This window comes from Anabas testudineus, chromosome 11 (assembly GCF_900324465.2).
Source record: "Anabas testudineus chromosome 11, fAnaTes1.2, whole genome shotgun sequence".
In the NCBI taxonomy this organism is placed as follows: Eukaryota; Metazoa; Chordata; class Actinopteri; order Anabantiformes; family Anabantidae; genus Anabas; species Anabas testudineus.
The window spans coordinates 8,956,768-8,983,060 of NC_046620.1; the positions used below are offsets into that span (position 1 = coordinate 8,956,768).

Here is a 26,293-nt window from a genome sequence, read left to right on the forward strand (position 1 = left end):
ATTGAGTGTAGGGGGGAACTGCTGTTCTTTTATTTTTAGTTGCTAGTTACTTTTAGATAAAACCTTTATAAAAAAATATAATAAACTAATATTATTATTAAAAATGGCTGAAATCTGATCAGTGCAATGTTTGTCCCATACCAAGCTGCTAAGTTAACCGAGATCTTTGACCAGTGTCTTTTTTATGTATTACTATAGATTTGCACATTTATATTTCCAGCGGCATCAAATTCTACATTGTTTTCTTTAGGGTAGCTTGTAGGCTTCTTTTCTTAAGATTTTAAAGCAAGGCGAAATGGTGCTTCCACGTATAGTGCAGTAAAGCGGGTATTTACTTGAGTATCGAGTCGCTGTCATCCCTGAATAAAATAATAAATACGTAATAAATAAATGCAAGCAAGCGGAGTTCTTCAAGCGAAATCGAACCCAGTGTGTCGAAGTAGGGGCGTCATTTTCCGGCGAAGTTCGCCCTCCCATGATGCAGCGGGGGCTGCTCTCTATCTCGCGCCTTTGCCTCGGAGCGGTCCATCTTGCCTCTCATATCGCTGCAGTCTCCCTCCGCCTGCGCGCCGTCTGTGTTGTTGTAGTAAATAATGGCGGCATCGGGAGGCGGATTATCATCTGCCGCTACTGTCGCGGGTTGGAGCACCCAAGCTTCGTCCCGGGCTCGTTTTCCGGGCCGACCGTGCTCCGTCCGCAGCAGGTGGAAGTCGGAGAAACGCACCCGACGCGGAAGGTTGGGCTCGGACGACGGGGAGCTGGCTGCCGGAGGGCCGAGGCCCGTCAACATCGGCCTCGCGTTGAGCGAGGACCCGTCGCTGTTGCGCCTGCTCGGGGTGGCGGAGAAGCACAGGCGGCAGAAAGATGCGGGGTTCGACTCCAGCAACAGTGAAGAGGTGAATAAGCTAATCGTAGCATGTCAGCATGATGAGTAACAACACAATTAATGAGACATAAAAAGCTGGTGTGTTTAATAGAGCGACACTTAAAACAAATCGTTGGTTACTTATTGAAAGTATTAAGCTAACGTACGGCTAGTTAGCGGTATGTTAGCTTGCAATCACTAACCCTAAATAGGCATCGTAGCTAGCTGACTGCCTTCAGGGTATGTTTAGTTGATGGGCAAATCTTTCCAGTTTGATTATTCTGCAGGTATAAGTAATTCATTGTCTGCTTTGAAATTGCTTATGGTTGCATTAGCCGTGCATATAGATCAGGTTTGTTCGGGTGAGTTTGTTTGCATGAAAACGACACTAGGCGGAAACTTTGGGTGCATGAAAACAACAGTGGATACGTTTTGTTGTAGAAACCTGAAGATGTCTTTGTTTATTTATCCTCTGACAACCTTTGGAGAATCGTAGTTTCCACTTCGTGCTGGTCCACAGGATGCTAATCTTGTCGTAGATGAAACGTCGCTGCATATAAGTTGGGGACCACACTCTCCACGTTGGAGCTGTCAGCTGACTGCTCGGTGTTTTGAACGTGAGCTTAACGTGGGATGCAGCGGAAACGGACGTAACCTAAACGTTACAAACAAAAAACCCGAATTTGGGTCAAACAGTGAATCGTCTTTTTCTGCACCTCCCTGCAACCTAAGTTTGCGCAAGTCTTTGTTTACAAACGTGCATCACACCCATACTCGTCTCCGTTTTGCAGAGCCTGGTGCAAGAAGCACGTTAATGAGGAAGCAAAGCAGAAAGTTGGACCTTTAAGTTCGGCCTTATTCAAGAGCTAGAGCACTGTCGTCTGTGAATGGCTGCGTTGCAGAAGCATAAGTTCAGCAAGCTCAGTCATGCTGGCAGTGACACAAATAATTCTAGGATAGTTTTCATCCCACCTAAAGCTAAAGGTATGATAGGTTGTATTGATGGCCCTGTATGAGAAGTTCAGGGTCAGGATGTGAGATCTTCACAGTATCAGGGTGATGTAATTATAGATGACAGGTGTCCTGTCCTGTAACTTTTGTTTTACTTTCAAGGGTATGTCCAACATTGTCTGAAGCATAGAAATGCACAAAAAAAGGTTAAAAGTTATTGTCCTTATGGTAAATTATTTGCTCTTTATATTTCTCTTTTTGTTCAATAAAGGTCCAAAAATAGTAAATAGTAGTAGCTCAGGTGGTAGAACAGGTTACAGGGTAAGTGGTTCAAATCCCTGTTCCTACTTGTCAAGGTAGACAAGACCCCGAAACCCTGTATTAGTGCCATATGTACTATCTGGCAGCTGTCCAACCACAGTTTTCCCGAAGGGAACCAATAAAGAATGTCATTAGTTTAGTATCAGTTATTATTAATAGATAATTAATATAATTTCTTAATAGAAGTAAGTGTGTGATAAATAATTCACTTCTAAGGTGATATTTATTAGCATTAGCCAGACTGGATGGTAATACTCATATAATGCCAAATTGAATCTAATCATATTTAATCTCCAGAGCAGGGGTTTTATTGTCTCACACCAGTTGGACTTCACTGACGCAATCCCTTTAGTGTGGACTGTAACAGCATCACATGGCTCAAGCTATAGCTTGTGAGTGCTGCTCTGCCAAAGGGCCACATGTCGTTATGCACCATACACCCAATTTGCTCTTTGGTGGTGTGGGAGTCTGGGTGGGGATCATCTCTGACAGATCTATAGGGTTTTTATTTTGTGTGTCTGGATGGATGTGAGTAATTGTAAGTCAGGTAGTGATGCTTTGTCTTTATGGGTAGACTTGCACTTTCCATTCCCTTAATTTAAATTGCATATTAGTGCTACATTTGTTACATGGCAACTTTTTTTTTCTTACTAAAAGTTATATTAATGGTGCACAGGTGGAAATATCTGCTGAGTTATTGCTCATAGTTGTGTCAGACTGAAAACAAAATCTGTTTCATTTGATGCCTCAGCACAGTACTGATGCAACACTGGAGTAAGAGTGGAGAGCACTGATGATGCTGAGCCATAGTTTCAGTAGGGCTGATACCTGGTAATGAAGTGAGAACCCAGAAATGGATGAATAATTATTAAAACTTGTTTTTGAAAAGGGAAAATACCTTTTTTGCTTGGTTTGATTGTAGTAGTCTACTTGTAGTTCTGGGTACACTTGAAGATCAACTCAAACCTCAGTTGTGCTTCAGTATCACGCTTCCAGCGACCCTCCCACACACTTAAAAACCAGAGCACCTACAAATCTGTTCACTGTCATTGTTTGACAAGGAAGACCTAAGCAGGCTGAGCAGTTAATTCTTTTACTAGCATAATAATATTAATTATGAAAATGCTAAGACGCTATGCGTTGTTTTTAGCAAAAAAAAAACAAAACAATTACAGCGATGTGTTTTGTCTTCATTTCCAGCCAGAGGTTTTTCCTCTTCAAGTAAAAGTTATACTTTCTTTGTTTTTTGTTTCCACAGGATGAAGACTTTACAGGATTTGGAACCACAAGAGTTCGTCCTCAGAAAACATCTCGGCCATCATCTGAAGTTTCTGACCATTCTCTAAGAACAAAGCCTCTCACTGGAAAAATTATACCAAAGACCGCAAAATCAGCTCTCATTGGAAAAATTGTACCAAGGGTTCCTAAAGAGGACCAAGGTGTTAATAAGGGCCCAGAAAAAGTCAAAGAAATGCCCAAGGTTGTAATTAAAGTACACAACAAGCAGGAAGCTATCCCTGGAAAAGCTAAACATGCAGACGAACAGGCTTCAGGGAAGCAGAGTATAAGATCAGCCGACTTTATCACTAAAGCAGAAGAAAGATCCGTCTTGGACAGCACGCTAAATCAAACAGCCGCTACCTCAGCTGGTGGCAGTAAGCAAGATAAACTGGTGAGTGCTCTGACAGCAGTCAAAGGCACAGAAAAAGCTTCCGAGGTCAGAGAACGAGGCGAGGTGTCAGAGGACTCAGACACAGAACAAGCCCAGCCTCAGAGGCCTGGGAAACGAATGAGGGGATTTCGACTTGGGCACACCAGACGCACATCTCATGCAGTTGCTCTGTCATTTACATCCTTTCATAAAAGGCAGAAAAAGAGACTAACTAAGGGTATGGGGGCCTCTCCGGAGGTTGGAGCTGAGGCCGGTGCCCAGAGTGGAGAAGAGGCAGCAATGCCCCTCGAGTGTAAAGCAGCAGATTCCTCTGAGAGACATACTCGCAGAAGACAACGTAAATCTCTGTATGGGCACAGGCGCAAGCCAGCACCAGTCATTAAACAACCAAAACTGGGTCGTAATCGAACTAGACGTGTTTATTACACTTATGTACCAGAATGCATTCCCACGACGTTGCAGGATGAGAACGAACAGCAACTGCAAGGTCAGAATTTTACTGCACCAGAAGGTGAACCAAGCTTGTTTTCTGAACACGTCCAACAGAGCTCCGGTAACTCCACCACTCCAGTAATGAGCGCCCGGTCCTCCAGAGTTATTAAAACTCCAAAGCGGTTTTTAGATGAGGAAATGATTGCCTTTCCAAAGGGTTCACTGACAACATGGCTGAAGAGTCAACAGAGAGAGGACGGAAAACCAAGCACATCACTTCACGAGTCAGGTTACGATGGCAACTCATTAGAGTCAGACAGTGACTCTTTATCTGTTTACAACAGCTCATCTGCTGTGGCAGAGTTTTCATCAAAGCCCAGTCCAGGATCGAGTCACCTAGAGATCTACAAGAACCTCAAGAAACTGACCTTGAAACTAGCGGAGAAAAAGAAAGGCCAGCCCGACTCTCAGGAGGAATTATCCCCACATCCTGGGGACAGTTTGCCCTCTCATGTCAGGAAAAGGAAGAGGTCAAAGCTCATGATGGAGGAGATGGACTCTCCTGGTGTGGTGAGAAAACTCGCCGTGGTGGTGAACACTGATGCGGGAACGTCCACACATAAGCCGTTTGAAGATATTGGCAACAATAGTAAGGATAATTTTTGCTGGACAATACAACATATCTTTTAGATGTTAAAACACAATAACCACAGTTGCTTTATTCATACTTTTTTGGTACAGATCAAGCAGAAAGCACGACTGGAGACAGTCAGGAGACTTTAGAAGTCAGTGTGCCCGTCCATCCAATAGGTCTCAGTGGAGCCAATAAGAGGATGCTCCACCTCTTGAAAAAAGCCAAAGTCCAACTCATTAAGATTGATCAGCAGAAGCAGCTCAAGTTGTCCCAGGTGAGCATCCAAGATAAAATCTGTAGAATAGAAATTTTCTAGGTTTCAGACCTGCAGCAGACCTGTACAGTACCAACCAGACTAGAAGTAACTTGTCTATTTATTTAGAATGGCTTAGTAACAAAATGATGTAATAGCATCTTTGACATAAACCCTTGTTTTTCTTGCTTGTCTGGACAAATAGTTGGTCTCAGGAGAATCACAAGTGCCAAGTGTAAGTGGACGACGAAGAAGGAGGAGGAAAGTTTCTCCTGCTGATATTGGTCCTCAGGTAATTTATTTATTTTTGTGGTGTTTGTTTGATGCTGCTTAGATTTAGTGTGCTGCCTGTTAACCTGTTAAAACCTGTTAAACAATGTAAATTTGAAAATGGAAGTATGAATTTGAAGTACATTTCCTGTTTTCTGCATTAGTTTTTGAATTGAAGAATTATTTTTTGTCCTTTGCACTTAACCGTGGGCACAGTTTCATTGTTGGCGTGAGAGAGATGTATATTGATGTATCGCTTGATGTAACCGTAATTTCATAATATAAAATCTTTTGTGATTGTGCAGGAGCAGCCGCTGGGTGGTCCAAGAATCAAACATGTCTGTAGAGCAGCTGCAGTAGCTTTGGGGCAGCCCCGTGCAATGGTGCCAGATGATATTCCCAGACTCAGCGCCCTACCACTTCACGAAAGAGAGGGCATCACCTTTTCTCCCACAGCAGAAGGTATGGTGCATCAGCATGTGTTGTTTTTAAGCAGAATGCAGAAATGAACTTCCTGTTGACTTTATTTAAAATTGGGTGAACATCTCAGTGCATTCTACATTGCACTGTTTTTGGTCGTGGTTTAATATTGTGGTATAATATTTATAGAGTCTAAATTAAAAAGGCTATTTAAAAGTTTATTTCCACATTGTTTACTATTTCCCAAACATTAGAAATGACAACAAAATTGGAAAAAAATGTGTGTATTCTAAACTTAGTTTGCATTGTTTGTAGATTTTACATTCAAATGGGTGTCATCTTTCGTTTGAACCAACACTAGTAAATACAGGAAGTAAGGCAGAGTGATCATTAAGGGGAGAAATTGAAGCCACTCAGATGTTTAGATGTGTAATGTACTGAAATTTCCACAAACTGAAACACAACACAAAGGAGGAACCTCAACCAAAGAGCACTTAATCATTCACTTCAGGGTGTGTGCAGGTCTTGAAATGTCTTAAAAGCATTTAATTCAGTTTCCACAAAAGGAAAAAGAACTTAGAAGGTATTAAGCAGTTGAAAATTTAATTTCTTTTAGTTTCTTTGCCTGCTGAACGCTGTAATGTTAGTCATTTTATACAATTGCTGGCTGGATGGTGCAAGGCCTTTTACATATAGACATAAAAGGAGGATGTTGTGACAGTGTTTTTTGTTGCAGGAGACTTTTTGTGGTGTCTTTTGCATGTTTTTATGTATTTGTAAAACATAAAAATTAGTATAAATGTAACTAAAGTATAACTCTTGGTCACTATTGTTAAAATAATAATGGAATGGATTGAAAACTATCATTTTTTAAAATTCTCAAATATAAATTATGAGGCAGAAAATGATATTTTAAATTCTGCATCGGTAAGGGTATTTAATAATAATTAATTGTGGACCATATTGTCCTCACTGGTTCCTCATCATTTTTGGACTTATTGTGAAACAAGTATCAAGTTGCATTCCATGTGTTATTAGAAATACCTCAAATCTTATATTGAACTTGGTGAACTTGCTGACCCATTCACAGACTGGTTAGGAAACTCACTTTCTTACAGCGTATTGCAAGGTGTGCATCATCACCTGTTGGTTCTGTGTAGTGGGACCACATCATTCACACTTTGAGTTTACATGTTTGGTGTACTTTATATAAGTATGCTCTCAGGTAGGTTAACTGTCTGACAGTTCTCCAAAAAAAATTATTTTCATTGTCCAGGCTTGAATTAATTTAATGAATTAATTAATTTTTTCTTAGCAAAGCTTCTCTGCTATTGTATTATACTGAAAACAGTCACCAGCTAAAATATTCCTTCAAACTGGCGTAGTTAAGCTTCTGCATTTAGAAACACGCCTTTAAAAAATGAGACTAAATCTTCTGGCAAACTTTCACCTGAGTAAAACAAAACTGCTTTATTAGCTCAATGTAGTTGTAACAAAAATATTTTCCAGCAAAAATATCTTTTTTCATACACAGATTAGCCACCGCTGTTGGAAAGCTTTACCCAACACTGGTCGAGTGAGCATCACTCAGTATGAGGTGAGGAAGTCCTGTTTGACAAATAGACTCACTGCCCGGAAGTTTGTGTCCTAAAGAACACATCTAGTGCCTTTGGGGAGAAACCTGATCCTTCCAGCTTCAAAATTCATTCAAAATTATTATAGTCACCACATCTGAGGAGCATCTCCTTTCTGTATGCAGTTGCTTTGTGCCAGCTGGCATTAAAATATAATCACTGGTGGGTGCAAGATGTTGTCAGAACGATTTCAGATCTGTTCCTAGTAGATTTAAATCCAAAAAAGTCAGGTTGGGGAATTTCCACCAGCAATGGATATATCACAGACTCCTGATGCTCCAACCTAGAGTGACTTCTAGATGCCCAACGCTACAGGAAGCCATTAGTAACCTGTAGCTGTAGAACCCAAGCTTGCTTGTTGGACAAGACACCAGTAATTCTGAGTAAATGATCACCTCCAATCAGAGCAGTTAGACCTGCAGACTCCTGCAGACTGAATAGTAAGTTCTGACGTCCAAAGATGTCACCTCTACATCACATGTAACTTTGATTAAAGTGTTTAGTGTGGCTCTTTTGCCCACCCTCTCTGTGTCTTGCTTGCAGATGTGGCAGATGATGACGATGATGTCACTGATCAGGGCAGGGCTCAGTGGGTTGCCTCTCAGGAAAACATCCGGAGGAAAGGGCGGGGAAGAGGCCACATGTTCAGAAAGAGGAGGGTACTGAGTCAGTATGCACCCGGTGGAGTCCGATCCCGGCGCTGTGGAAGCTGCAGAGGCTGTTTGATAGAGGAGGACTGTGCCAAGTGTATCAACTGCCTCGATAAGCCCAAGTTTGGGGGACCGAACACCAAGCGACAGTGTTGCATGTAAGCAAGACTAGCCACAAATGCTGATGTGTGTGCAGAGGCAGATTTTAATGTGCATGATGACTATGTTACATGAGCATTTCTCACTCACTGGTGGTGAGCCTTTAACAAATGTTTAGGAAATATTTGAAAGGCACTAAAAGTAATTTATTTACCCCATAAGAGGAGCATTATATAGAAATATTAAATATGATTATGACTTAATTTTTAATATTTTTCTTCAAGTGATCAGATTTTGTTGTCTTGTTGTCTTGTTCTCTATATGCTCTGTGTTTACCAGCACTCAAGGTAGCTATGAACACTTGAGCCAGTAGTTTAAAGCCACTTGCTTTCTCCAGTTCCCTGTCTTTGTGCTAACTTAACCTCCTGTTGACAAAGCTTGACATTTCAAGTTCAGACTGAAGAGCGCTATTGATCTCCTCACCTAAAGGAAAGAAAGCAAATAAAAAATGCTCACGTCCAACTGTACTGCCTGTGCTTATCATCTAGCAAAGTATTGACATTGCATTTGAACTGACAGAATCTAAATTTGCAGTGCTTGAACAAGTTCTTAACTGGTTTTACAATTGGTGTCTAAAATACTGTTACTGTCTAGAATAAGTATTTTTTCTACTTAAAACATGAAAATACTTTTTATTTCCTTCCAGTAAAACATAATAAACAACCCAGTTAATAGAGGCAAGTCTACGCTTACACTGGAACACATTCATAGATGGGTACACATGCACTTTATTGTGAACATGTAATTACATTTCACTCTTTCTTTGGCCTCTAGATACAAGAGGTGTGAGCGGATCGAGAAGGCAAAGATTGAGCGCTTCGTCAGACCATTCAAAGGTATGTCTCTCATCAGATGATGCTCCTTCTTCTTTGTGGCAACGAAGTCTTGTTTAACTGTGTACAAAATTAATCAGGTAGCTCCTTTTGCTCAGTTCAGGCAAGGCGGTTCTTGGAGCCTGTGTCAAGCAGTGATGATGCAAACTGGAGGTCTGAAGATGCTGGCGAGGTGTCATACTCAGTGGAGCTGGGAGTCAGGAAGCAGTCTTTGCGTAACATTAAACCACGCTCCTACAGCAGCCTGCTTAAATCTGAATCTGAAGAAGAAGAAGAGGAAGAAGGAGAAAAGACCGCTAAATCAACTGTCAAGCCAAATTTACCTGCTGCAAGCAAGCAAGGTAGATTTCAAATTCTTGGTTGTTACAAAAACAATGTTTTTCTTTCAGTTGAGACTTGTGTCTTAAATCTGTTTATCATATTTGGAGATCCTCTCCCTCAAGACGGCGGCTCAGTGCAGGATGACCCTCCAGCTGAGACGGTGAAGCATCGGCGGCTGTTCTCCAGGGGAACTGGGAGCAGACCCAGAGCTTACAAGGTAAAAACATCCAGCAGATTTTCTCTTCTTGCCTCTGTTTGCTACTTAATCACACCTGGGTCAACTGGTATTATTGGAAAATGTTTTTTGCTTGTGTTGGTAGTCTGCAAAACTTCTAGATAAATAACATTAAAAGCTATGACTAAACGATTATATTACTTATTTCTTAATTTTAAATAAAAAAAAAAAAGTGTCCAAATTAAAGGTTTGAATAGATATGATTTAAATAATAAAATCTCATTATTTCCGAATAATACTTTGCCCAGGTCTGTAACTCACTTTCAGAGTTTTCTTGTTTTAATTTATTCTCCTTTGTTGGACTGAGTGATTCTAATAACCCTAAATAATCTTTGAAATTCAGCCTTGCTAATCTTTTGTTTCTGACTTCAAAGTTTCTCATTGTTTCTGCTCTGCATGTATGTAGCATCCTGTTTTCATAAATTGTGAACAAATTAAGTTGTGTTCATGGTAAAATGCAGCCCATTTTTCTTTTTGATAGAAGCACGATGCACACGGCATGTTCAGTTTCCGTTTGAAACAGTACATACTACCACTATCCAGACTCTAGGTTTCGAAATGAAATCTGTATTTTGACTGCAAAGAAACGTGGTTTCCTGCTGGTGCCATCCAGGTTGTGTTTATCCAAAGCTGCTACTCAGTGGCAGTGGCAAGCCTTCTTCAGTTCTAACACAGGGTAGAGAGTCACCAGAAATCCTGGAACCATCTTCAGGAATCTTAAGCAAGTCCAGTTGCCACTAAGTATCACCTTTTGGATTCACCATAGAAATGTTTTGTCTGATACCTTTCATACAGGTTTTAAGGTTTAGTAGAGAGCAAAATAACAATGACTTGAAGGAATCATTTCAAAAGAAAATTGTTTCTGTTAACAGATTGCTTATTACTAGGATAAATGTTCATTCAGCACCTTAATTAAAAACCTAACCAATGACATTACTATCAGCCTGCTGGATGATGGAGCCGATCAAGACAGTCCACCATCAATTTCTAACACCACTAATTTCAGTGTTTAAAAGGCTGTCTCATAATTCAAGCTAAGACGAAAACATCTATACTAGCTGCACTGCCTGACTTTTTGCTTCTGCTGATTGTAGTTGGCATGTCCACTTATACAGCTCACTTCTTCAAATCACAAAGTGATCCTATCAGACACAGCTGTGAATTTGAACAGATTGATCTACTGTCAAAGCTCTTTGCTCTCTTTGTCAGTGTTTTGTTTTTTTATTTTAAAATCAAAAGGATTTGGCGTATATTCCCCTGTTAAGTGTTGAATTTATCTCCTGTTTGTTTGGTTGCAGATCGATTTACTCATGTTACATGCACATCTATAAATAATCAAAAACTTTGGTTATCTATAAATATAATAGGGTAATAGTAGGAGTGTATATCACCACTAACTTTGTGCACTGTACAAATATCTATAGTGTAAGCAGACACAGTTTCGGTTAGCATGTTGGGGTGTGCAAAAGAAGTACTTCTATATAAAAGAAACTCCTTATTTACAGGTTATTGTTGGAGATCCACTGTTCAGGACATTGTGGTATACAATACAACATGCTTTTATCTAATTAGAGGACATGCACGATGATTCGTCATATTCATGCATGCTCCTTGATTGCACAAAGAAATACCTGCATGTACATGCATCTAGGCCATTTTAATGATAGTATGTCTGTGCATGTATCCGAAATTTGAACTACTCCTGCTGTGTCAGTGGTTTCATGACATTTTACTGGGGCCTGGAAGTGTGGGTGTTAGAGCGCACAGGCAGGAGTTTAGGGAAGCTTCAGGTTCCTGGAAATGTACTTAAAATAAAAAAAAAAAAAATTATTAATGATGTGGTTGTGTAGCACAATTAACAAATCCTTCTTCTAAAACTCACAAACTGAGAACAAAGCACTGTGCATCTGTGTGTACCATGAACTCTTACTGTGTTTTCATCAGTCAATCAATCGGTACATCTGCTCTAAATTTGACACTCTTTTAACTTCACATCTGCATTTGTTGTGCAACTGTAGTGAAAAAAAGATGCTAGTCTAAGTTTCTAATGTACTTGTCTTATTTGCCATTTCTCACTCTATGGCTTACATACCAGGGGTGTCAGACACTAAATATGACAAATTATTTGTTAGTGTTTATAGTCTCTTAAAGATAACTGAGTTTCTATACAAGTGTTGTCCACCAAAATACAAACTGTTGTGTTTTGATTTTTTATAGCAATAACAAATATAGCACTGGACACAACATTTTGCTGACGTGTACTTTTACACATGACTCTCTCTGTGTATCTACTGAATGCATTTGCTAAATTTTCCTTTACCTTTCCGCACGTATTTTCTCTCGCTAACACTTTTTTTCTTGAAGTCATACTGCTCCTTTCTTCTTCTTTCACTTTGGCTGTTGCCAGTCGCCGCTTCTGCATGTCACTAGTATTGGTGTGACTTTGGAACCTGTCTTGCTGGTTGGCTTAGGCAGTTCCCTCCTCCACAGGAACAGGAGAACACAGAAGAGACGGAGCCCAGAGAAACTTTGCCTGAAACCAGCCCTTCCAGGAGCCCAGTGCGGAAGCTGCAGCCGCAGCTACGAATACATTTACACCGTCTGCCTGATTTTATCCTGCAGTCTGCTCTCACTTTGCCACTGCAGTTGCCCCAGTGTCTGGATCAGTGTACTCCACAGCACAGTGTACCACAGCCTGCTGTGTCTCATTCATCACACTCGACAACCCAGTCGGTTCCAAAACTGTCCCAGCCCAAAGCCCATCCTGCTTCTCCACGTTCACCACATCCCATTTCAGATTCTACACAAAAATCTCTGCTGATACGTTTGCACCGTTTGCCCCAGTCTGTGGTGCAGTCAGCGTTGCATTTGCACAAATGTATTTCGGCATCATCTCAACAACATCATCAGCCCACACTGCACTCATCCCAGACAAAGGGTTCATCAGAGTTGTGTTATCAGGGACAGACTCCAGAGTCTGAGGTACAACGCCCAGAGGTTTTGACTGAGACATGCAGAGGTAACAAAGATAAAACTGTGCAAATTACCCCTGAGCCTGTTGATCCAGACACAAAGTTACAGGAGGGTCCACAAGGGGAGCAGGATGCCAAACAAGGATATCAGCCTGAAGAGGAGGAGGACGCTTCTGTAAAAGAGACAGTGCTGCAAAACTGTCCAACAACTGACCCACCCTATGTCCTTCGTTCCCAGAATCCTGCAGAGTGTGCATCAGTGAACACACTGACGGGGTTAACTAACGGATTTCCCCAAAAGGGCCTGTTACAGAAGTACAAGATTCGAGTGGATTTTAAGGTCAGATATTGCACCAATGTTGCACTGCTTGTGTGTGTGTGTGTGTGTGTGTGTGTTTGAGTGAGAAATTGCCTGCATTATGCTTCATTACCTTCACAACTTCACATTCTCAGTCTAACGTCAATATTGAAATGAAAAAATACATCTGTAGGTTATGGTTGTGATATTTCTTGTAGCTCTAAAATAATCAGAACATAAATAGTAGTGTTCATTACAGTAGTGCTAGTGCAAGTGAGCTGTTAAATGAAACATTCGAGTGGGGTTTGTTTTACATTTGAACATTTTACTGGTAGTAAAAACACTCACTATTTTAGAGTGTTCGTCAGATGTTTAATAAAAGTGCCCCTTAACAAAATTGGAAAGAAACAGCTTTGTAATATCTTTTTAAATGGCACCTATATCTAGCTTGAGATGTTGCCTTTAATCTGGTGTTGTGTTGTAAAAAGACTTGTAACATGCCGAAGACTGATCATGCTGCTAGCAGTTGTTATGCGTCTTTTTCAAAGTTTCATGCAACTTAATGAGTTCATGCATCTTCAGATTTAAAGAGGAAAAAAATGACCACTTTCCTCAAGCTGTCTTTTTAATTTGTCTTCAAGGAGGACTGTGCTGTCCAAAATGTATGGCTGATGGGCGGCCTTAGTGTCCTCACATCTATCCCCACCACACCACAGCCAGTCTGTCTTCTCTGTGCAAGTAAAGGGCGACATGAGGTAATTCAGCTACTCACTAGACCCTGAAAGTGAATAATAGCTTTCTGAAAAATAATACTCCAGTTTTCTGTCATTCTGTCATTCAACAGTTTTTTGTAATTAAAACTGATGTCTGTCTTTCTCCCATTTCCATCAGATGATATTCTGCCAGATCTGCTGCGAACCTTTCCACAGTTTCTGCCTCTCACCAGAAGAGCGCCCCCATAAAGCGAACAAGGAAAACTGGTGCTGCAGGCGCTGCAAATTCTGTCACGTGTGTGGGCGTCGAAACAAGAGCACAAAGGTGTGCAACACGCATACATCACACTCAAAAGCACATACTTACATCATACGTGATGTTCTGCTGACAGCTGCATAATGAGAAACTGAGAAGTGTGCAACATAGGTGTTTACCAACCCCAACCCTCTCATTGTGTGCTTTTCATCCCGTCCTCCCCCCAGCCTGTGTTGCAGTGCCGTAGATGTCAAACATCCTACCATCCTTCCTGCTTGGGACCAACATACCCTAAACCTCTGAACTGCAGCATTCCCTGGGTAATTGCTTTAATTTTCATAGAAATATATAAGAACATTCCTAAATGTCATGAAATGTAAAATAATGAAACATGACTTTGAAGCCGGCATAAAATAAGAAATAAGACATGATTAACTTCTGTTTTCTGATGTTATGTTTGTGTAGGTGTGCATGACATGCATTCGGTGTAAAAGCTGTGGTGTAACCCCTGGAAAGACCTGGGACCTGGCCTGGAATCATGAGCAGGATCTCTGTCCTGACTGCACTTCTCGCCACAACAAAGGTAGGACCTCTAAGAGAAGCCAGTGTTTCCTGTAGGCTACATTAAAGCTTGACCGGTTGATAGACAGGTGGCCATGTGTTAATGAGACAATGTCCAGTGTTGGTTTGAATGACCTGCACAGTATGCCTTAAAAGTCCAAATGTTGGGCTTTAATAAATGATGATGTGACTGATCTGATCTGTGTTTGCTTCAGGTAATTTCTGTACTGTTTGCCACAAGTGTTACGATGACAGCAATCAACACACACAGATGATTCAGTGTTCAGAGTGCAGCCACTGGATACATTACACATGCGAAGGACTCTCAGGTGGGTAACAATCTGTTTATTCATAAATGAGTTTTTCCTCTAACCCAACACAACATCAGGGGATTTTCCAAATTCTAATTTCCTAATCCCAAATTCCAGTTTCTTTCTCTGGCTGACAGATTTAGTTTTTCATATAATCAAGTCATTTTTCATCCTGAGTTACAGTACGCGGAAGAATTTAAAATATAAATACACAGAATTTAATTTTATTCAATTAAACATCTGTTTGACTGTTTAAAGATGACAGCACACAGCTTAAGTTTAACTATATGTTAAACAAGTACTTAAGTGAATGGAAATAAGCACCTAACATGTCTAATGAATCCCAATACTGAGCCTCTTTATACATTTCTGTTTTCTGTGTGGTTGCAGATGAACTGTTTGGCTTGCTATCAAGTCAACCAGACGAAATGGTTTTCACCTGTTCACCCTGCAGCCAGCACAAAACTGAATACACCAGCTTGAAGGAGAAGCTGCAGCGCAGGCTGATGGCCGGACTGGAGGAGGTACTCACTGACCTCCTCTCCAACGACAGCACGCAACATCTGCTTATCTGTAAAGAGGTAAGAACTACTCTCGGTACTTGACAGATAATGTCATTCGATATTGGTTCAGTAGCATATATATGACTTCGACTGTAATGACGTTTGAAAATTACTTTTAATCCGTTTTGTGTTTCAGTGTCGGGAAACTAAAAATTCAGGATTTGTGAGGGAACCGCTTCCAGTGTGTGATCTACAAGCCATGGAGATGAAGTTTAAAGGGGGTGGATACACATCAATAGTGAGATATTTTTATTCTTTTTAATTATCACAATTTCAAAAAGTGAATGACCTGAAATGACTAACAGCATGTACTTATTACCTTCTGTCATTTTCAGTTCTTCTTCCTGAAACTCACTTCGCTCTTGATTAAATTCTTGACCTTTTCCTTTTGCCCAGAAAACTTTCCATGCCGACATCGTCTCTGTGATGAAGAGGTGGCCAAAGCAGGAGGAGCTTGTCCCTGAGGATCAGACACCAACCACTCAAGCCAGGGCACACTATGTCAAAGTAAGCTTGCTTCTCCTCCAGATCTCCCACGGTTCTAGTTTATTTTTAGAAAAGTGTGCTTCTAGAGGAAATCTTCTTTCCTAACTTTTCATGGTCACTTCCTCTGGTTTGATAGGCTGAGATTTGAACTAGAGTCACTACTTAACTATATAAAATCTGACCAGAAATTCCATCTCTAGCATTGTCCTTCACTGTAATTTGCACTAATTTTGCTTTTCATCTTATATTTCTCACAGATGATGAGGCAGGTTTTCAGCTGGTTTCCTGCGTGCAATCTAAAGAAGTGGAACTCATTCTCTGAGGAATTCCCAAGGTAACTCTATCAGCAACCACTCTTGATCATTTCAGAGGAAGAGAAAAGCATCTTTCAAAAAATGTGGAAATGATGTTAGAAATCTGATAAAACATGAAAAAACTGAGGATCTAATTACGTATCGATTCACATTCTGAAGATTATGGTGCTGTTGTGCTACAGAGACCTTTGGACTGTGAATCGAAGATCAGGTTGCTCTGCTTTGTATAAAAAGTTACCATCAGAGCCTTCTCGGGACCTCAAATGCTATGTTCAGTTTCACTACCGTTTCATTTAGGTAGAAGTCAATATGAATTCCTCTGATTCAAGCAGCACAAAAGTCCCATCATTTACATGTTGCCTATAATTCACTAACCTGGTCAGCACTGAGTCATATCAAATCTCAGTACTGAATGCTGAGTAACCGTCCATGTGTTCAGCAGCAACTGTTTGTTTCAGAATGATTTCTTCCCATGATAAATAGCACCAAACTACGCCTGTGTCTATATGTGAAATGGGAATTGAAATTGATTTGTGGGCAAGTGACCACAGCGATATCTTCAGTATCTTCAGGCGTACTTTTAATAGTGGTTCTTTGTGTTGTACTAATCCCTTCTTACTGAATTGTGAGCTCTGAGCACATCTTCAGGGATTCCCCAAGCAGTCCACTAATCTTTGTAATCTTCTTCTTAAAACAGATGCGTCCACCTCTCATCTGTCTTAGGACATCTTTACTGTGTGTGTGTGTGTCCGGGCCAAAACTGTACATCAGCTTTTAATAACATACACATTGATGGTGTGATCACCAGCAGCACCACAATATCATCTACCTAATTTGTTGCCCGTGTGGACTGGCTTATGTTGGCAAAATATTAACTCCCATTGTGCTCTTGCATTACATAACATTGCAGTGATATTATGACAGGTGGAACACAGTAGCAGTCAATTTCCAGCAGGCGGCCGGCCCATGCTGTCAGCAGCCTAAAAAACACTGGTTTCAAAGAGTAGATAAGTCTCCAGCATAAAATATTATGGATTAATACTCAAACACAGTGTCACCTCATTATTTAAATAAACAGATTTAAAATTAATCTGACAAATAACATGATGCATTGTGAATAATGCAGTGTGCTTAATCTCTTTTGTGTATGTCTCCCCCTGGTGCAAAGACGTTGAATTGAATATAGAGAGGTTTCATTTACATGTTTAGTTCTTATTTGCCACCATTATTCATAAATAAATGAAACTGTGAAATGTAGAATCAATTGTAGATGGGACTTTTGTGCTGCGCGTGTGTGCGCGCGCGCGTGTGTGTGTGTGTGTGTGTGTGTGTGTTGCATATCGCATAGTGGAAGTTGAAGTGTCACGTAGGACACAGATGCACTGTAGATGAACAGTTGTCTCAAACGTCTGCATTGGTTGTCCCCTCTGTTTACCTGTTCATATCCTTCACTCTGTAGTGGCATGCTCCCTGAGGCAGTCCTCCCACCATCTAAGGAGCACAGCTATGCACAGTGGCTGGAGAGGACATACCAGCCTAAGGAGTCCAGGGGCCCACAGGCGGGGATAAGTGATTCTTGGCTGTCCTCTGCTGGTACACAGCAGTGTGCAGGTTTACACAGCCCCATGCTGCATTCAAATGGTATGGAAACTATTGGAACCTGTTACATATCATGTGTTAGAGAATATGACTTTAGTCAGAACCTTTGTACATATACATTTACCAATAAGAAAGCAATATATCTCCAAATGAAAAAGAAGGTGTGTTTCTTTTCTTTTAACTTTCTCAGATTTAAGAGATGCATTTTAATTTGGTGCTTCCTCCTCACAGATGTAAGAAGTGATCTGGAAACAACCAAGACTGAAGATATGAGACAGTGTGCACTGTGCCAACAATACGGAGACTCGGCTCCCAGTGTGAGTTTTGCTGCAAGGGCAGCAACTACTTGACATTTTCTTTAATTATGAATGTGCAGAATGTTTTCTTGATTAAAAATAAATTAGTAAAAATGTGAATAAGAATTTTCTACAGTCATTACGTGTTTCAGCACCACTCTGCATTCCACATAAAAGGTCAAATATTTGAATACAGAAATGTGGGATAATTACACCACAGCACTCTCGTCATATAGAAGTCTGTCTCTAAGTGATACGTCTGTATTTTTGTTTAATAGGATGCAGGACGGCTGCTGTACTTAGGGCAGAACGAATGGGCCCACATTAACTGCTGCCTTTGGTCTGCCGAGGTGTATGAGGAGAACAGTGCTCTTTTGCAGGTGCACAGCGCTGTTTCAAGAGGACGCCACCTGGTAAGATATTACTGAGAAATGAAAGATGTTTATGTTATTAGTAGCCAGATGTTTGTCAGTCAACTTGTGAGTGTTATATGATTGCAGTGGGATCAGTTGCATAACTCTGTGAAATCTGTGAGATTTGTTTTTGTCCTTCACCCTCCAGCGTTGTGATCGTTGTGGGCAGTCAGGAGCAACTGTAGGCTGCTGTCTCGCCACCTGCCAGAGCAATTTCCACTTTATGTGTGCTCGTGCGGAGAAGTGTGTGTTTCAGCAGGACAGAAAGATGTACTGCAACAAACATAAGGATCTTGTCAGTGCAAAGGTACAGGCAGGATTTATATTTGTATTTATTTTGAACGATGTTTTTGTTAAAATAGACATTTATCCAGCAACACTTCATACCTGCCAATTTCTATACATCATACAATATTTCTGATGTAATATTTACATCGTATTGACTTTTTCCAGATGGTGTCTGGGAAAGGTTTTGAAGTCACTCGACGGGTGTATGTGGACTTTGAGGGGATCAATCTCAGGAGAAAGTTCCTCACAGGTCTTGAGCCAGAGTCAATTAACATGACCATTGGTAAGAAAATCTGAGTGTTGTTGGTTTGAGTCACTTAGCTCCTCCACCATGTGTGTTTCCATAAATAGATTAAATATTATTACTATATATCAGACTGACCTCTGTATAATTTGCCCCTTCGTTTGTTTTTCTTGTCTCTTCCAGGCTCCCTGCAGATTCAGAAACTTGGTGTGTTGTCAGAGCTGTCGTCTAATGGGAGGTTGCTGTATCCTGTTGGCTATCAGTAAGTGATTTTTGTCATTTAAAGAGGTAATCAAGGATTACTCCAGTAGTTTAAACACGCTTTTGGAGTATGTTGATGCTTTACCTGCATCATCAGAATTAACACTTTCATATATTTCTTTTTATTGTCTAGATGTTCTCGCCTGTACTGGAGCACTGTGGACCCTCGAAGACGCTGTAAATACACCTGTAAGGTGACTGAAGTAAGTACACCTCTCCCTGGTGAGGAACAAGACCCTCGATGGGACCAAGAAGAGAACCACACTATAGTCCATAGTCCAAATCATCATAGAGGTGAGCACGGCCTTGCAGACTGTAATATTAGGGCAGAGAAACTCATCCAATTAAGTTATGGTCCAGAAAACCAAAATGGATGCTGAAAGGCGATGGTTGCAGTTCACTCTGCCCTGTAAAATATTTATTTAAACTACTTTAAATACTGTGTGATGAAATGCAGTCTGTTAAGACTTTCATACATTTCCTTTTGTGACAGATGTGTCCCCAGATCGTTTAAGCTCCTCATCCAGCCCACTAAAGTCTGGTGCTCCATCGCCCAACTCTAAACAGCACAATACACCTGGATCCAAAAGTCCTGGTTACACACAAGCTAGGAAACCAGCAGGGGGATCTTCGCGACCTCTCCCATCTCCAGGTAAATAGGATTTTGTGAGTACAGGGCCAGGTTCAGGTGCTGCTTAACGATTTGTCTTTAGCATCAAGTTTTAGTTGACTGCACAATTTAGCACTCTCTGCTTCACTCTTCATTTGATGATTTCAGGATCTGCCCCTCCCAAATCACACCACATCCTGACATTGAGAGATCTGGAGGACACCCGTCGACCTCGCAGGCTCTCATCAAGAAGTCGCTGCAGCTCTTCACCATCAGACAGTGACCCATCTGCACCCATGACCCTCCGCTCTGGTGGCACTGTCAACTCCCGATGTTCACTTTTCAACTCCCCTCCAAGATCATCAAACTTTGGACCAGCTTCACCTCCTCTGTCACTGCAAAACTCAACATCTCCAGTCTGGAGCTCTCCCCCTAGATCTAACTCCAGCATTTCTGCAGGGCTTTCACCTCGGCAAGGTGCCGTCACTCATTCACCCAGAGGAAGACAAAACTTTAAAATCACCACTCCAGTTTCTGCTGAGGTCCCCCAAGACTTCCTTGCATCGTCTGAGGCAGAAGACGCCGCTGTGGCCACAACAAATGGGATCTCACTAGCCCCTGATAACTTGGAAGAGGAAGTAGCCCATCTGATGTCACAGGAGCTACCCTACACTGTGTTTGACACTGACACAGAGGTAGCAGTTGCCTCAATGCTGAATGCTAAGCTTGAGTTTGACGAGGCTCTGCTAACTGAAAACATGGTGCTGAACTGTGGAGCACAAGGCGGGAGGGGACAGGTGGAAGGCGTAGTGCAGGATGTGGAAATGCAAGGAAATATTAAGGAAAATGAGTCTGAAGATGAAGAGTCAAGCCATTACTTCAAATTTTCACGCACAGTGGTGTGTGACGCAGCTAGTGGCTCAGACGCCTCAGGTCAGCTCTCCACAGCACAGTCAATCTCACAGTTAGATGGAGCAGACGATGGGTCAGAGAGTGATGATAGCGAGGCAGTCGATGAATCTCAGGGCAAAGAGGGAGACGACAGAGAGACTGAAGTTCACACAAATGATAATACACCTACTAAACAGCTGACGGTTGCTCTGAAGAGGCTGGAGTACACTGTGTCAACTTCAGCAGTTGATCAAGGAACAAGTGAGGCAGAGTTCCAGGAAAATCCTTCATCATCTTCTCTGCTTCCATCAGGTTACACACATGATGAAATGTCACTTCAGGAGGTGGAGGTTCAAATGAGTTCTGAAACACCAGCATTTCACAATGAAGTGTTTTTAGATTCAACTACAGGCCATTTTGTTTCCAGTGAAGATGGCTCAGTAGTGTACCCAGGTAACAAAGTTGAGGATAAAGATGACACGAGCTCATCAGCCGAGTCAGTTGAAGGGTTTAAAGATGATTTGAATGACCCAGACTACTCTCCAGAGCCTGTCCCCAAAAAATCCCCCATAACACCGATGAAAACCGTTATTCTGAAGTCAAAACGTCCCACACCAAACCTCAAGCGCTTGTCACCAAAACCATGTCTTCAACAGCAGCCTAATATCAAATTGTTATTGCCCCCTCGGACTACAGCGACTGTAAATAATGCGTCCGTCTCCCCTGCTGCTACCAGCTTTTGTACAGTCCCATGCACAGTCACCTCCCCGATTGTGATCAATGGCTTAAACACTTTACCTATTCAACCTGGTGCCACACGGGGCCGAACCATCGCCATTCGCTTGGACAGGCCAGGAGGTCAGCAGCAGGTGGTGAGTCAGAATGATCCTGTGGCTGCCAACTCGTCCCCAGCTCCACCTCCTTCCCCTCAAGTCCTACTGGTCAACCGTCAAGGTCAGATTCTCGTGAAAGACCCAAGATCAAACACTTACCAGGCACTCGGTACAAATTCTCCTACCTACAATAAAATAAGCCAGATAGCAAAGATTCTTCACAGCGGTAATGCCTTGCGACAGACAGTCTCTCGTGTTATATTAAAGACTCGCCCCAACCCTGCTACCACAAATGCTCCTGCTGCCGTTAACCACACAGTAACAACTGACAGGAAAGTCATTATCAGAGTGGTGCCTCAGAAAAGCAGTGGGACTCCTGTAAGTGTTCCTGAGCCTGCTCTCACCAACATTGAAGAAAGCACGGCTCAGGCTATTATTGACAGAGCAATGGCTACTCACCGCGACGATCCAAGGACAAAACCCATCATTCTTAGTAACACACGACAGCCCAAGGCAAGACGTCGAAGGTCATCCCAGTTTCAGGGCACAGAGGACTCAGATCAGTCGCCAGTTTCACATACAGATTCACCAAGTGGCTTAGTCAAGGAGCCAGATTCCAGTCTGCACCCAACACCTGCTTCCTCACGCCCCCAGGTACGCATCAAAAGAGTGTCGTCGTTGTCTGAAAGGCCGTCCAAGAAGAAATCGAAGATGGACTTCTTGAGGGATCCTTCAACTGAGCTGGATGAATTAAATGAAGCCAGGTAATAAAAGCACTCAGCGGTATTTAACTTTTCACTGCAGTGAAAAGTTAGAGTATAAGACTAAAAATAGTCTTCATGGTCTTCATGTAAAGATGTGAAAAATGTACAGACTTCTGTAACACTGATGTGAATCCTCAATAGAGCTACAACAAATTATTTTTCATCTGCATTTTGGCTGTCAACTGACAAACCTAATCCTGTCATAGTATTTTTAGATTGTAAGAACCCCTTGTAGTAATGTACACATGTATTTCATCTCAACTGCAACATGTCTGTTTTTTTGTTTCTTTCCCAACAGACAAAGCGGTGTCAGAATGAAAGCTCCAACAACAAAAGACGTTCTTGATCTTGACCGGAATGTGTCTGATTCTCAGCCGTTGCGGATTACTGCTCCACCACCACCTACACCCTCCAGGTTGGTTCAATATGAATGTGTCTTCGTGTAGATCCTTATTACTATGCAGTAAGTAAAAAGGACAAATGGTTGAAGATCTATAACCATGACAACTTATTTTAAAAGGAGAAAAATGTGAAAGAAGAAGAAAATAAGTCAGTCGTTTAATTTAAAGTAGCACTGAGAGAACCTGCCAATCTTGTAAATACCATTTTTGCTGTAAACATGCATGTAAATAATGAAACATGTGATTTCATAGCTCTCAAATATATGGTTTATACTTTTACGTTTCTTTTTTGTTTTGTTTTTTTTTTGCTCAGGCGTCTGCCGATTGAGAGCCCACCTTCATCCACACAAACTGACAGAAACAGTGACAGTAAAACACACATGTGGGTGAGCGCTCGCCATGGAGACCTGTCTGAATGGGGCCCTTATTCAGGTTTGTGTATTTCATTATTGTGATATCAGGGAAGATTGAGTTATGCTTCTGTGTTGAATCTACTCAAAACCTAAATCAAGCTTTAGCCATCAAAAAGCAACCTTTAGTACTGACATTTTGAGATATCTTATTTCCTGAAAAAAATTGATTATTGAAATATGACATATTACATTATAGTTAAATGTTTGTACATCACAATTTTTCTATTGAATTTGATCCTACAGGTTTCAGCTCAGATGAAGATTTGCCTTTACCTAGACATAAAAATAGGACATACATGAATCAGCCTCATCTGTGCTTTGAAATCACCAGCGAGGATGGCTTTAGCGTGAAAGCTAACAGCATAGAGGGTAAGAGCTGTTATTTGATCTGTTCTTTCAGTCAGAAAAAAAAAGAATGGTTTAAACTGGTTTTATTCCAGTGAAACCATTTGTGCTTCTGACTACATTTTTACATATAGAGTATACATTATATTTATCCGTCTTGTGCTCTGTTAAACATAGTGATCCTATGCTATCTCAGGAAGCAAAGGTATCATGTTTTGGCTATTTTGTTTTTGAGTCAGTCGTTGGGACTCGTTTGTTTGTGAAAACAACAGTATAGAAGAAAACAATGCATCAAAGAACATCTTGTATATGAGCCATGTTTCTAAGCTGTCACATCATCTTAATCTTTTATCTCCATCAGTCGCCTGGCGTGCAGTGATTGATGGTGTCCTCGAAGCTCGAGCAGGTTTCCACCTGAAGCAGCTGCCTCTGGGGGTGATGAGTGGGCCGCGGGTGCTCGGTGTTGTCCACGATGCTGTCATCTTCCTGGTGGAGCAACTGCAGGGTGCCGCCAACTGCAAACGCCACCGCTTCCGCTTCCACCGTTGTGACGACATCGAGGAAGAGCTTCCACTTAACCCAAGTGGCTGCGCCCGAGCCGAAGTCTACACACGGTGCGAAATCTCATTGACTTTTTATCAAAACTACTTTTATTTATTAATGATATTTAACTTGTATGTGATTTGATATAAACCTCTAATTTACCGTATTTTATGTTTCTATATTCAGGAAAGCAACTTTTGATATGTTCAACTTCCTGGCATCACAACATAGAGTGCTCCCTGACATAATAGGCCCTTTTGATGAAGAGGAGGATGAATTCCCCCTGAAATCTTCCAGGTTAGGGGATTGATTCAGTTGAAATTGGCAGCAAAGGAGAATCTTATTAGATGTCATGTCCATGTTGACACCACTTCTGTGTCTCTAACAGGCGAGCCACCAGCAGTGAGCTTCCCATGGCAATGAGATTCAGGCACCTGGAGAAGATCTCCAAAGAAGCAGTAGGAGTTTACAGGTAATGCCAATAGAACAACAGCATGAAATGTAGTCAAAATAAGAATAATTTTACTAATTTCCTGCTCCGTTTTTTAAAGGTCTGAAATTCATGGGCGCGGGCTTTTCTGTAAGAGGAACATCGAAGCTGGGGAGATGGTGATAGAGTACGCTGGCACAGTGATTCGTTCTGTCCTGACTGATAAACGGGAGAAATATTACGACAGCAAGGTTTGTGAACATAAAACACTTATATAGCATGACCTTAATGACGGTCATTTTGAGCTTTGTTTCCTTTTTATGTCTAATTAAATTGTTTTAATGTGAAGCAGCTTTGATGATGAAATAGCTATTTCCTGTATGTGGGTGGCCATTTTAAATCTTGGGAGACCCATTATTGGTAAAAATAAACTTAAAGTTTTGAATTTACTGGAAATGTGAAAACATACAACTATGATCTTTCCTTCTTCTCCTCAGGGCATCGGCTGCTACATGTTCCGCATTGACGACTTCGATGTGGTGGACGCGACGATGCAGGGCAACGCAGCCCGTTTCATTAACCACTCATGTGAGCCAAATTGCTACTCTCGTGTCATCAATGTGGATGGGCGCAAGCACATCGTCATCTTCGCCCTGAGGAAGATCTACCGGGGCGAAGAACTCACCTACGACTACAAGTTTCCCATCGAGGACGAGAACAACAAGCTGCATTGCAACTGTGGGGCGAGGCGCTGTCGCCGCTTCCTGAATTAGGGCATCACCACACACACACCACATACCAATAGCCATCTTGTTTAATGCACTTAAATTCAGGGGGTGGACTTTGAACACTTGATGAAGGTCACTTGCGATGTAGCCATCAGTCTTATGGCTCAATTCACAGGATATTAGAGAGCAGAATTCTTTTTCTGTCCTCTGAACAGCTGTCAACTGATTTCAGCCATATGTGAAAGTCTGGGATCTAAAGTATTTATATGATTTCACATAGTTCTTTAGTGTTTGACTATCTCATACAGTTTTTCAGTTTTACTTACTTGTAGCCTCTGCTGGAACTGGGGCTTGACAGCAGCCCAGGAGGTCATCTACAAATGGTGCAAACTAAAAATCACCTGATTGCAGTTACTACTGTGTGAAGAAGGATTTGGAAGTGGCAAGAGTGTTTTCTGTCAATACGAGGTCAAAATAGAGAATGAGAAGAACTCTTTTCACCTTTTCTTTACTTTGACAGCCTTCTCTGGCAGCACTGGTGTCACAGCAGGCGGGACATTTTACTTCAGAACAAAATAAACACACTTAACTCAAAACACCTCCTGTACATTGTAATGCAGCTACATTTTTACTTCAGCCTGGATACCACAGGTTTTGTGAGCAGGGACCGCAATATTTTAGGTTTTGGTAACGTTGACCCTTAAAAGTAGTTTTAATGTAGTCACCCAGACCTGTTTCTCCTCATTCAGTCACTTCAAATATCCTGATTTTATTTGTAGCAGCAGAGGTGCTGTGATCCAGATGTTTTATCCCACAATTACAGTCTGTTCTTTGTTTGTTAATTAGTGCTGTTTGTGTATTTTAAGGTATACAAGGGACTTCCCTTAATGCAGGGTTCAAAATGAACATGCTCTGCATGGTAGACATCTTTTTGTATTTTTGTATGTTTGAACAGTAGCTGTATAATCACCAAGCTGATGGAAATAAATGTGTTTAAGCTTTTAACTTTCTGTTAAGTGAAGGCAGTCTAATGGAACAGGAGTCACTGATGAGTAATGATTCTACGTGTTGTTGTTTTTTTCCTGCAACTGTTTTGCACCGTCTTCTTCC

The 26,293-nt window shown here is 41.4% G+C and overlaps 1 protein-coding gene across 3 annotated transcripts; it reads left to right on the forward strand.

Annotated features, from left to right (window-relative positions):
* The first annotated feature begins 520 nt into the window (after positions 1-520).
* On the forward strand, positions 521-25,564 carry kmt2ba (lysine (K)-specific methyltransferase 2Ba). Of its 3 annotated transcripts, none has more exons than XM_026346966.1 (36): positions 521-896; positions 3,396-4,890; positions 4,983-5,149; positions 5,334-5,420; positions 5,704-5,860; positions 7,996-8,260; positions 9,036-9,097; positions 9,193-9,435; positions 9,523-9,632; positions 12,141-12,962; positions 13,562-13,675; positions 13,812-13,958; positions 14,117-14,209; positions 14,355-14,472; positions 14,666-14,779; positions 15,152-15,342; positions 15,461-15,562; positions 15,721-15,831; positions 16,068-16,144; positions 17,584-17,765; positions 17,955-18,040; positions 18,298-18,432; positions 18,581-18,739; positions 18,886-19,003; positions 19,148-19,226; positions 19,359-19,519; positions 19,719-19,877; positions 20,004-22,323; positions 22,622-22,738; positions 23,038-23,156; positions 23,381-23,506; positions 23,844-24,096; positions 24,212-24,322; positions 24,414-24,497; positions 24,577-24,706; positions 24,953-25,564. In XM_026346966.1, exons 1-36 carry the CDS (start codon positions 594-596, stop codon positions 25,226-25,228), a joined length of 9,393 nt encoding a protein of 3,130 aa, XP_026202751.1. In that variant the 5' UTR covers positions 521-593; the 3' UTR covers positions 25,229-25,564. The 3 variants fall into 3 exon arrangements, with proteins under 3 accessions (XP_026202751.1, XP_026202753.1, XP_026202752.1); XM_026346968.1 differs by having other exon boundaries at positions 12,861-12,962; XM_026346967.1 differs by having other exon boundaries at positions 9,538-9,632.
* Positions 25,565-26,293: the final 729 nt, after the last annotated feature.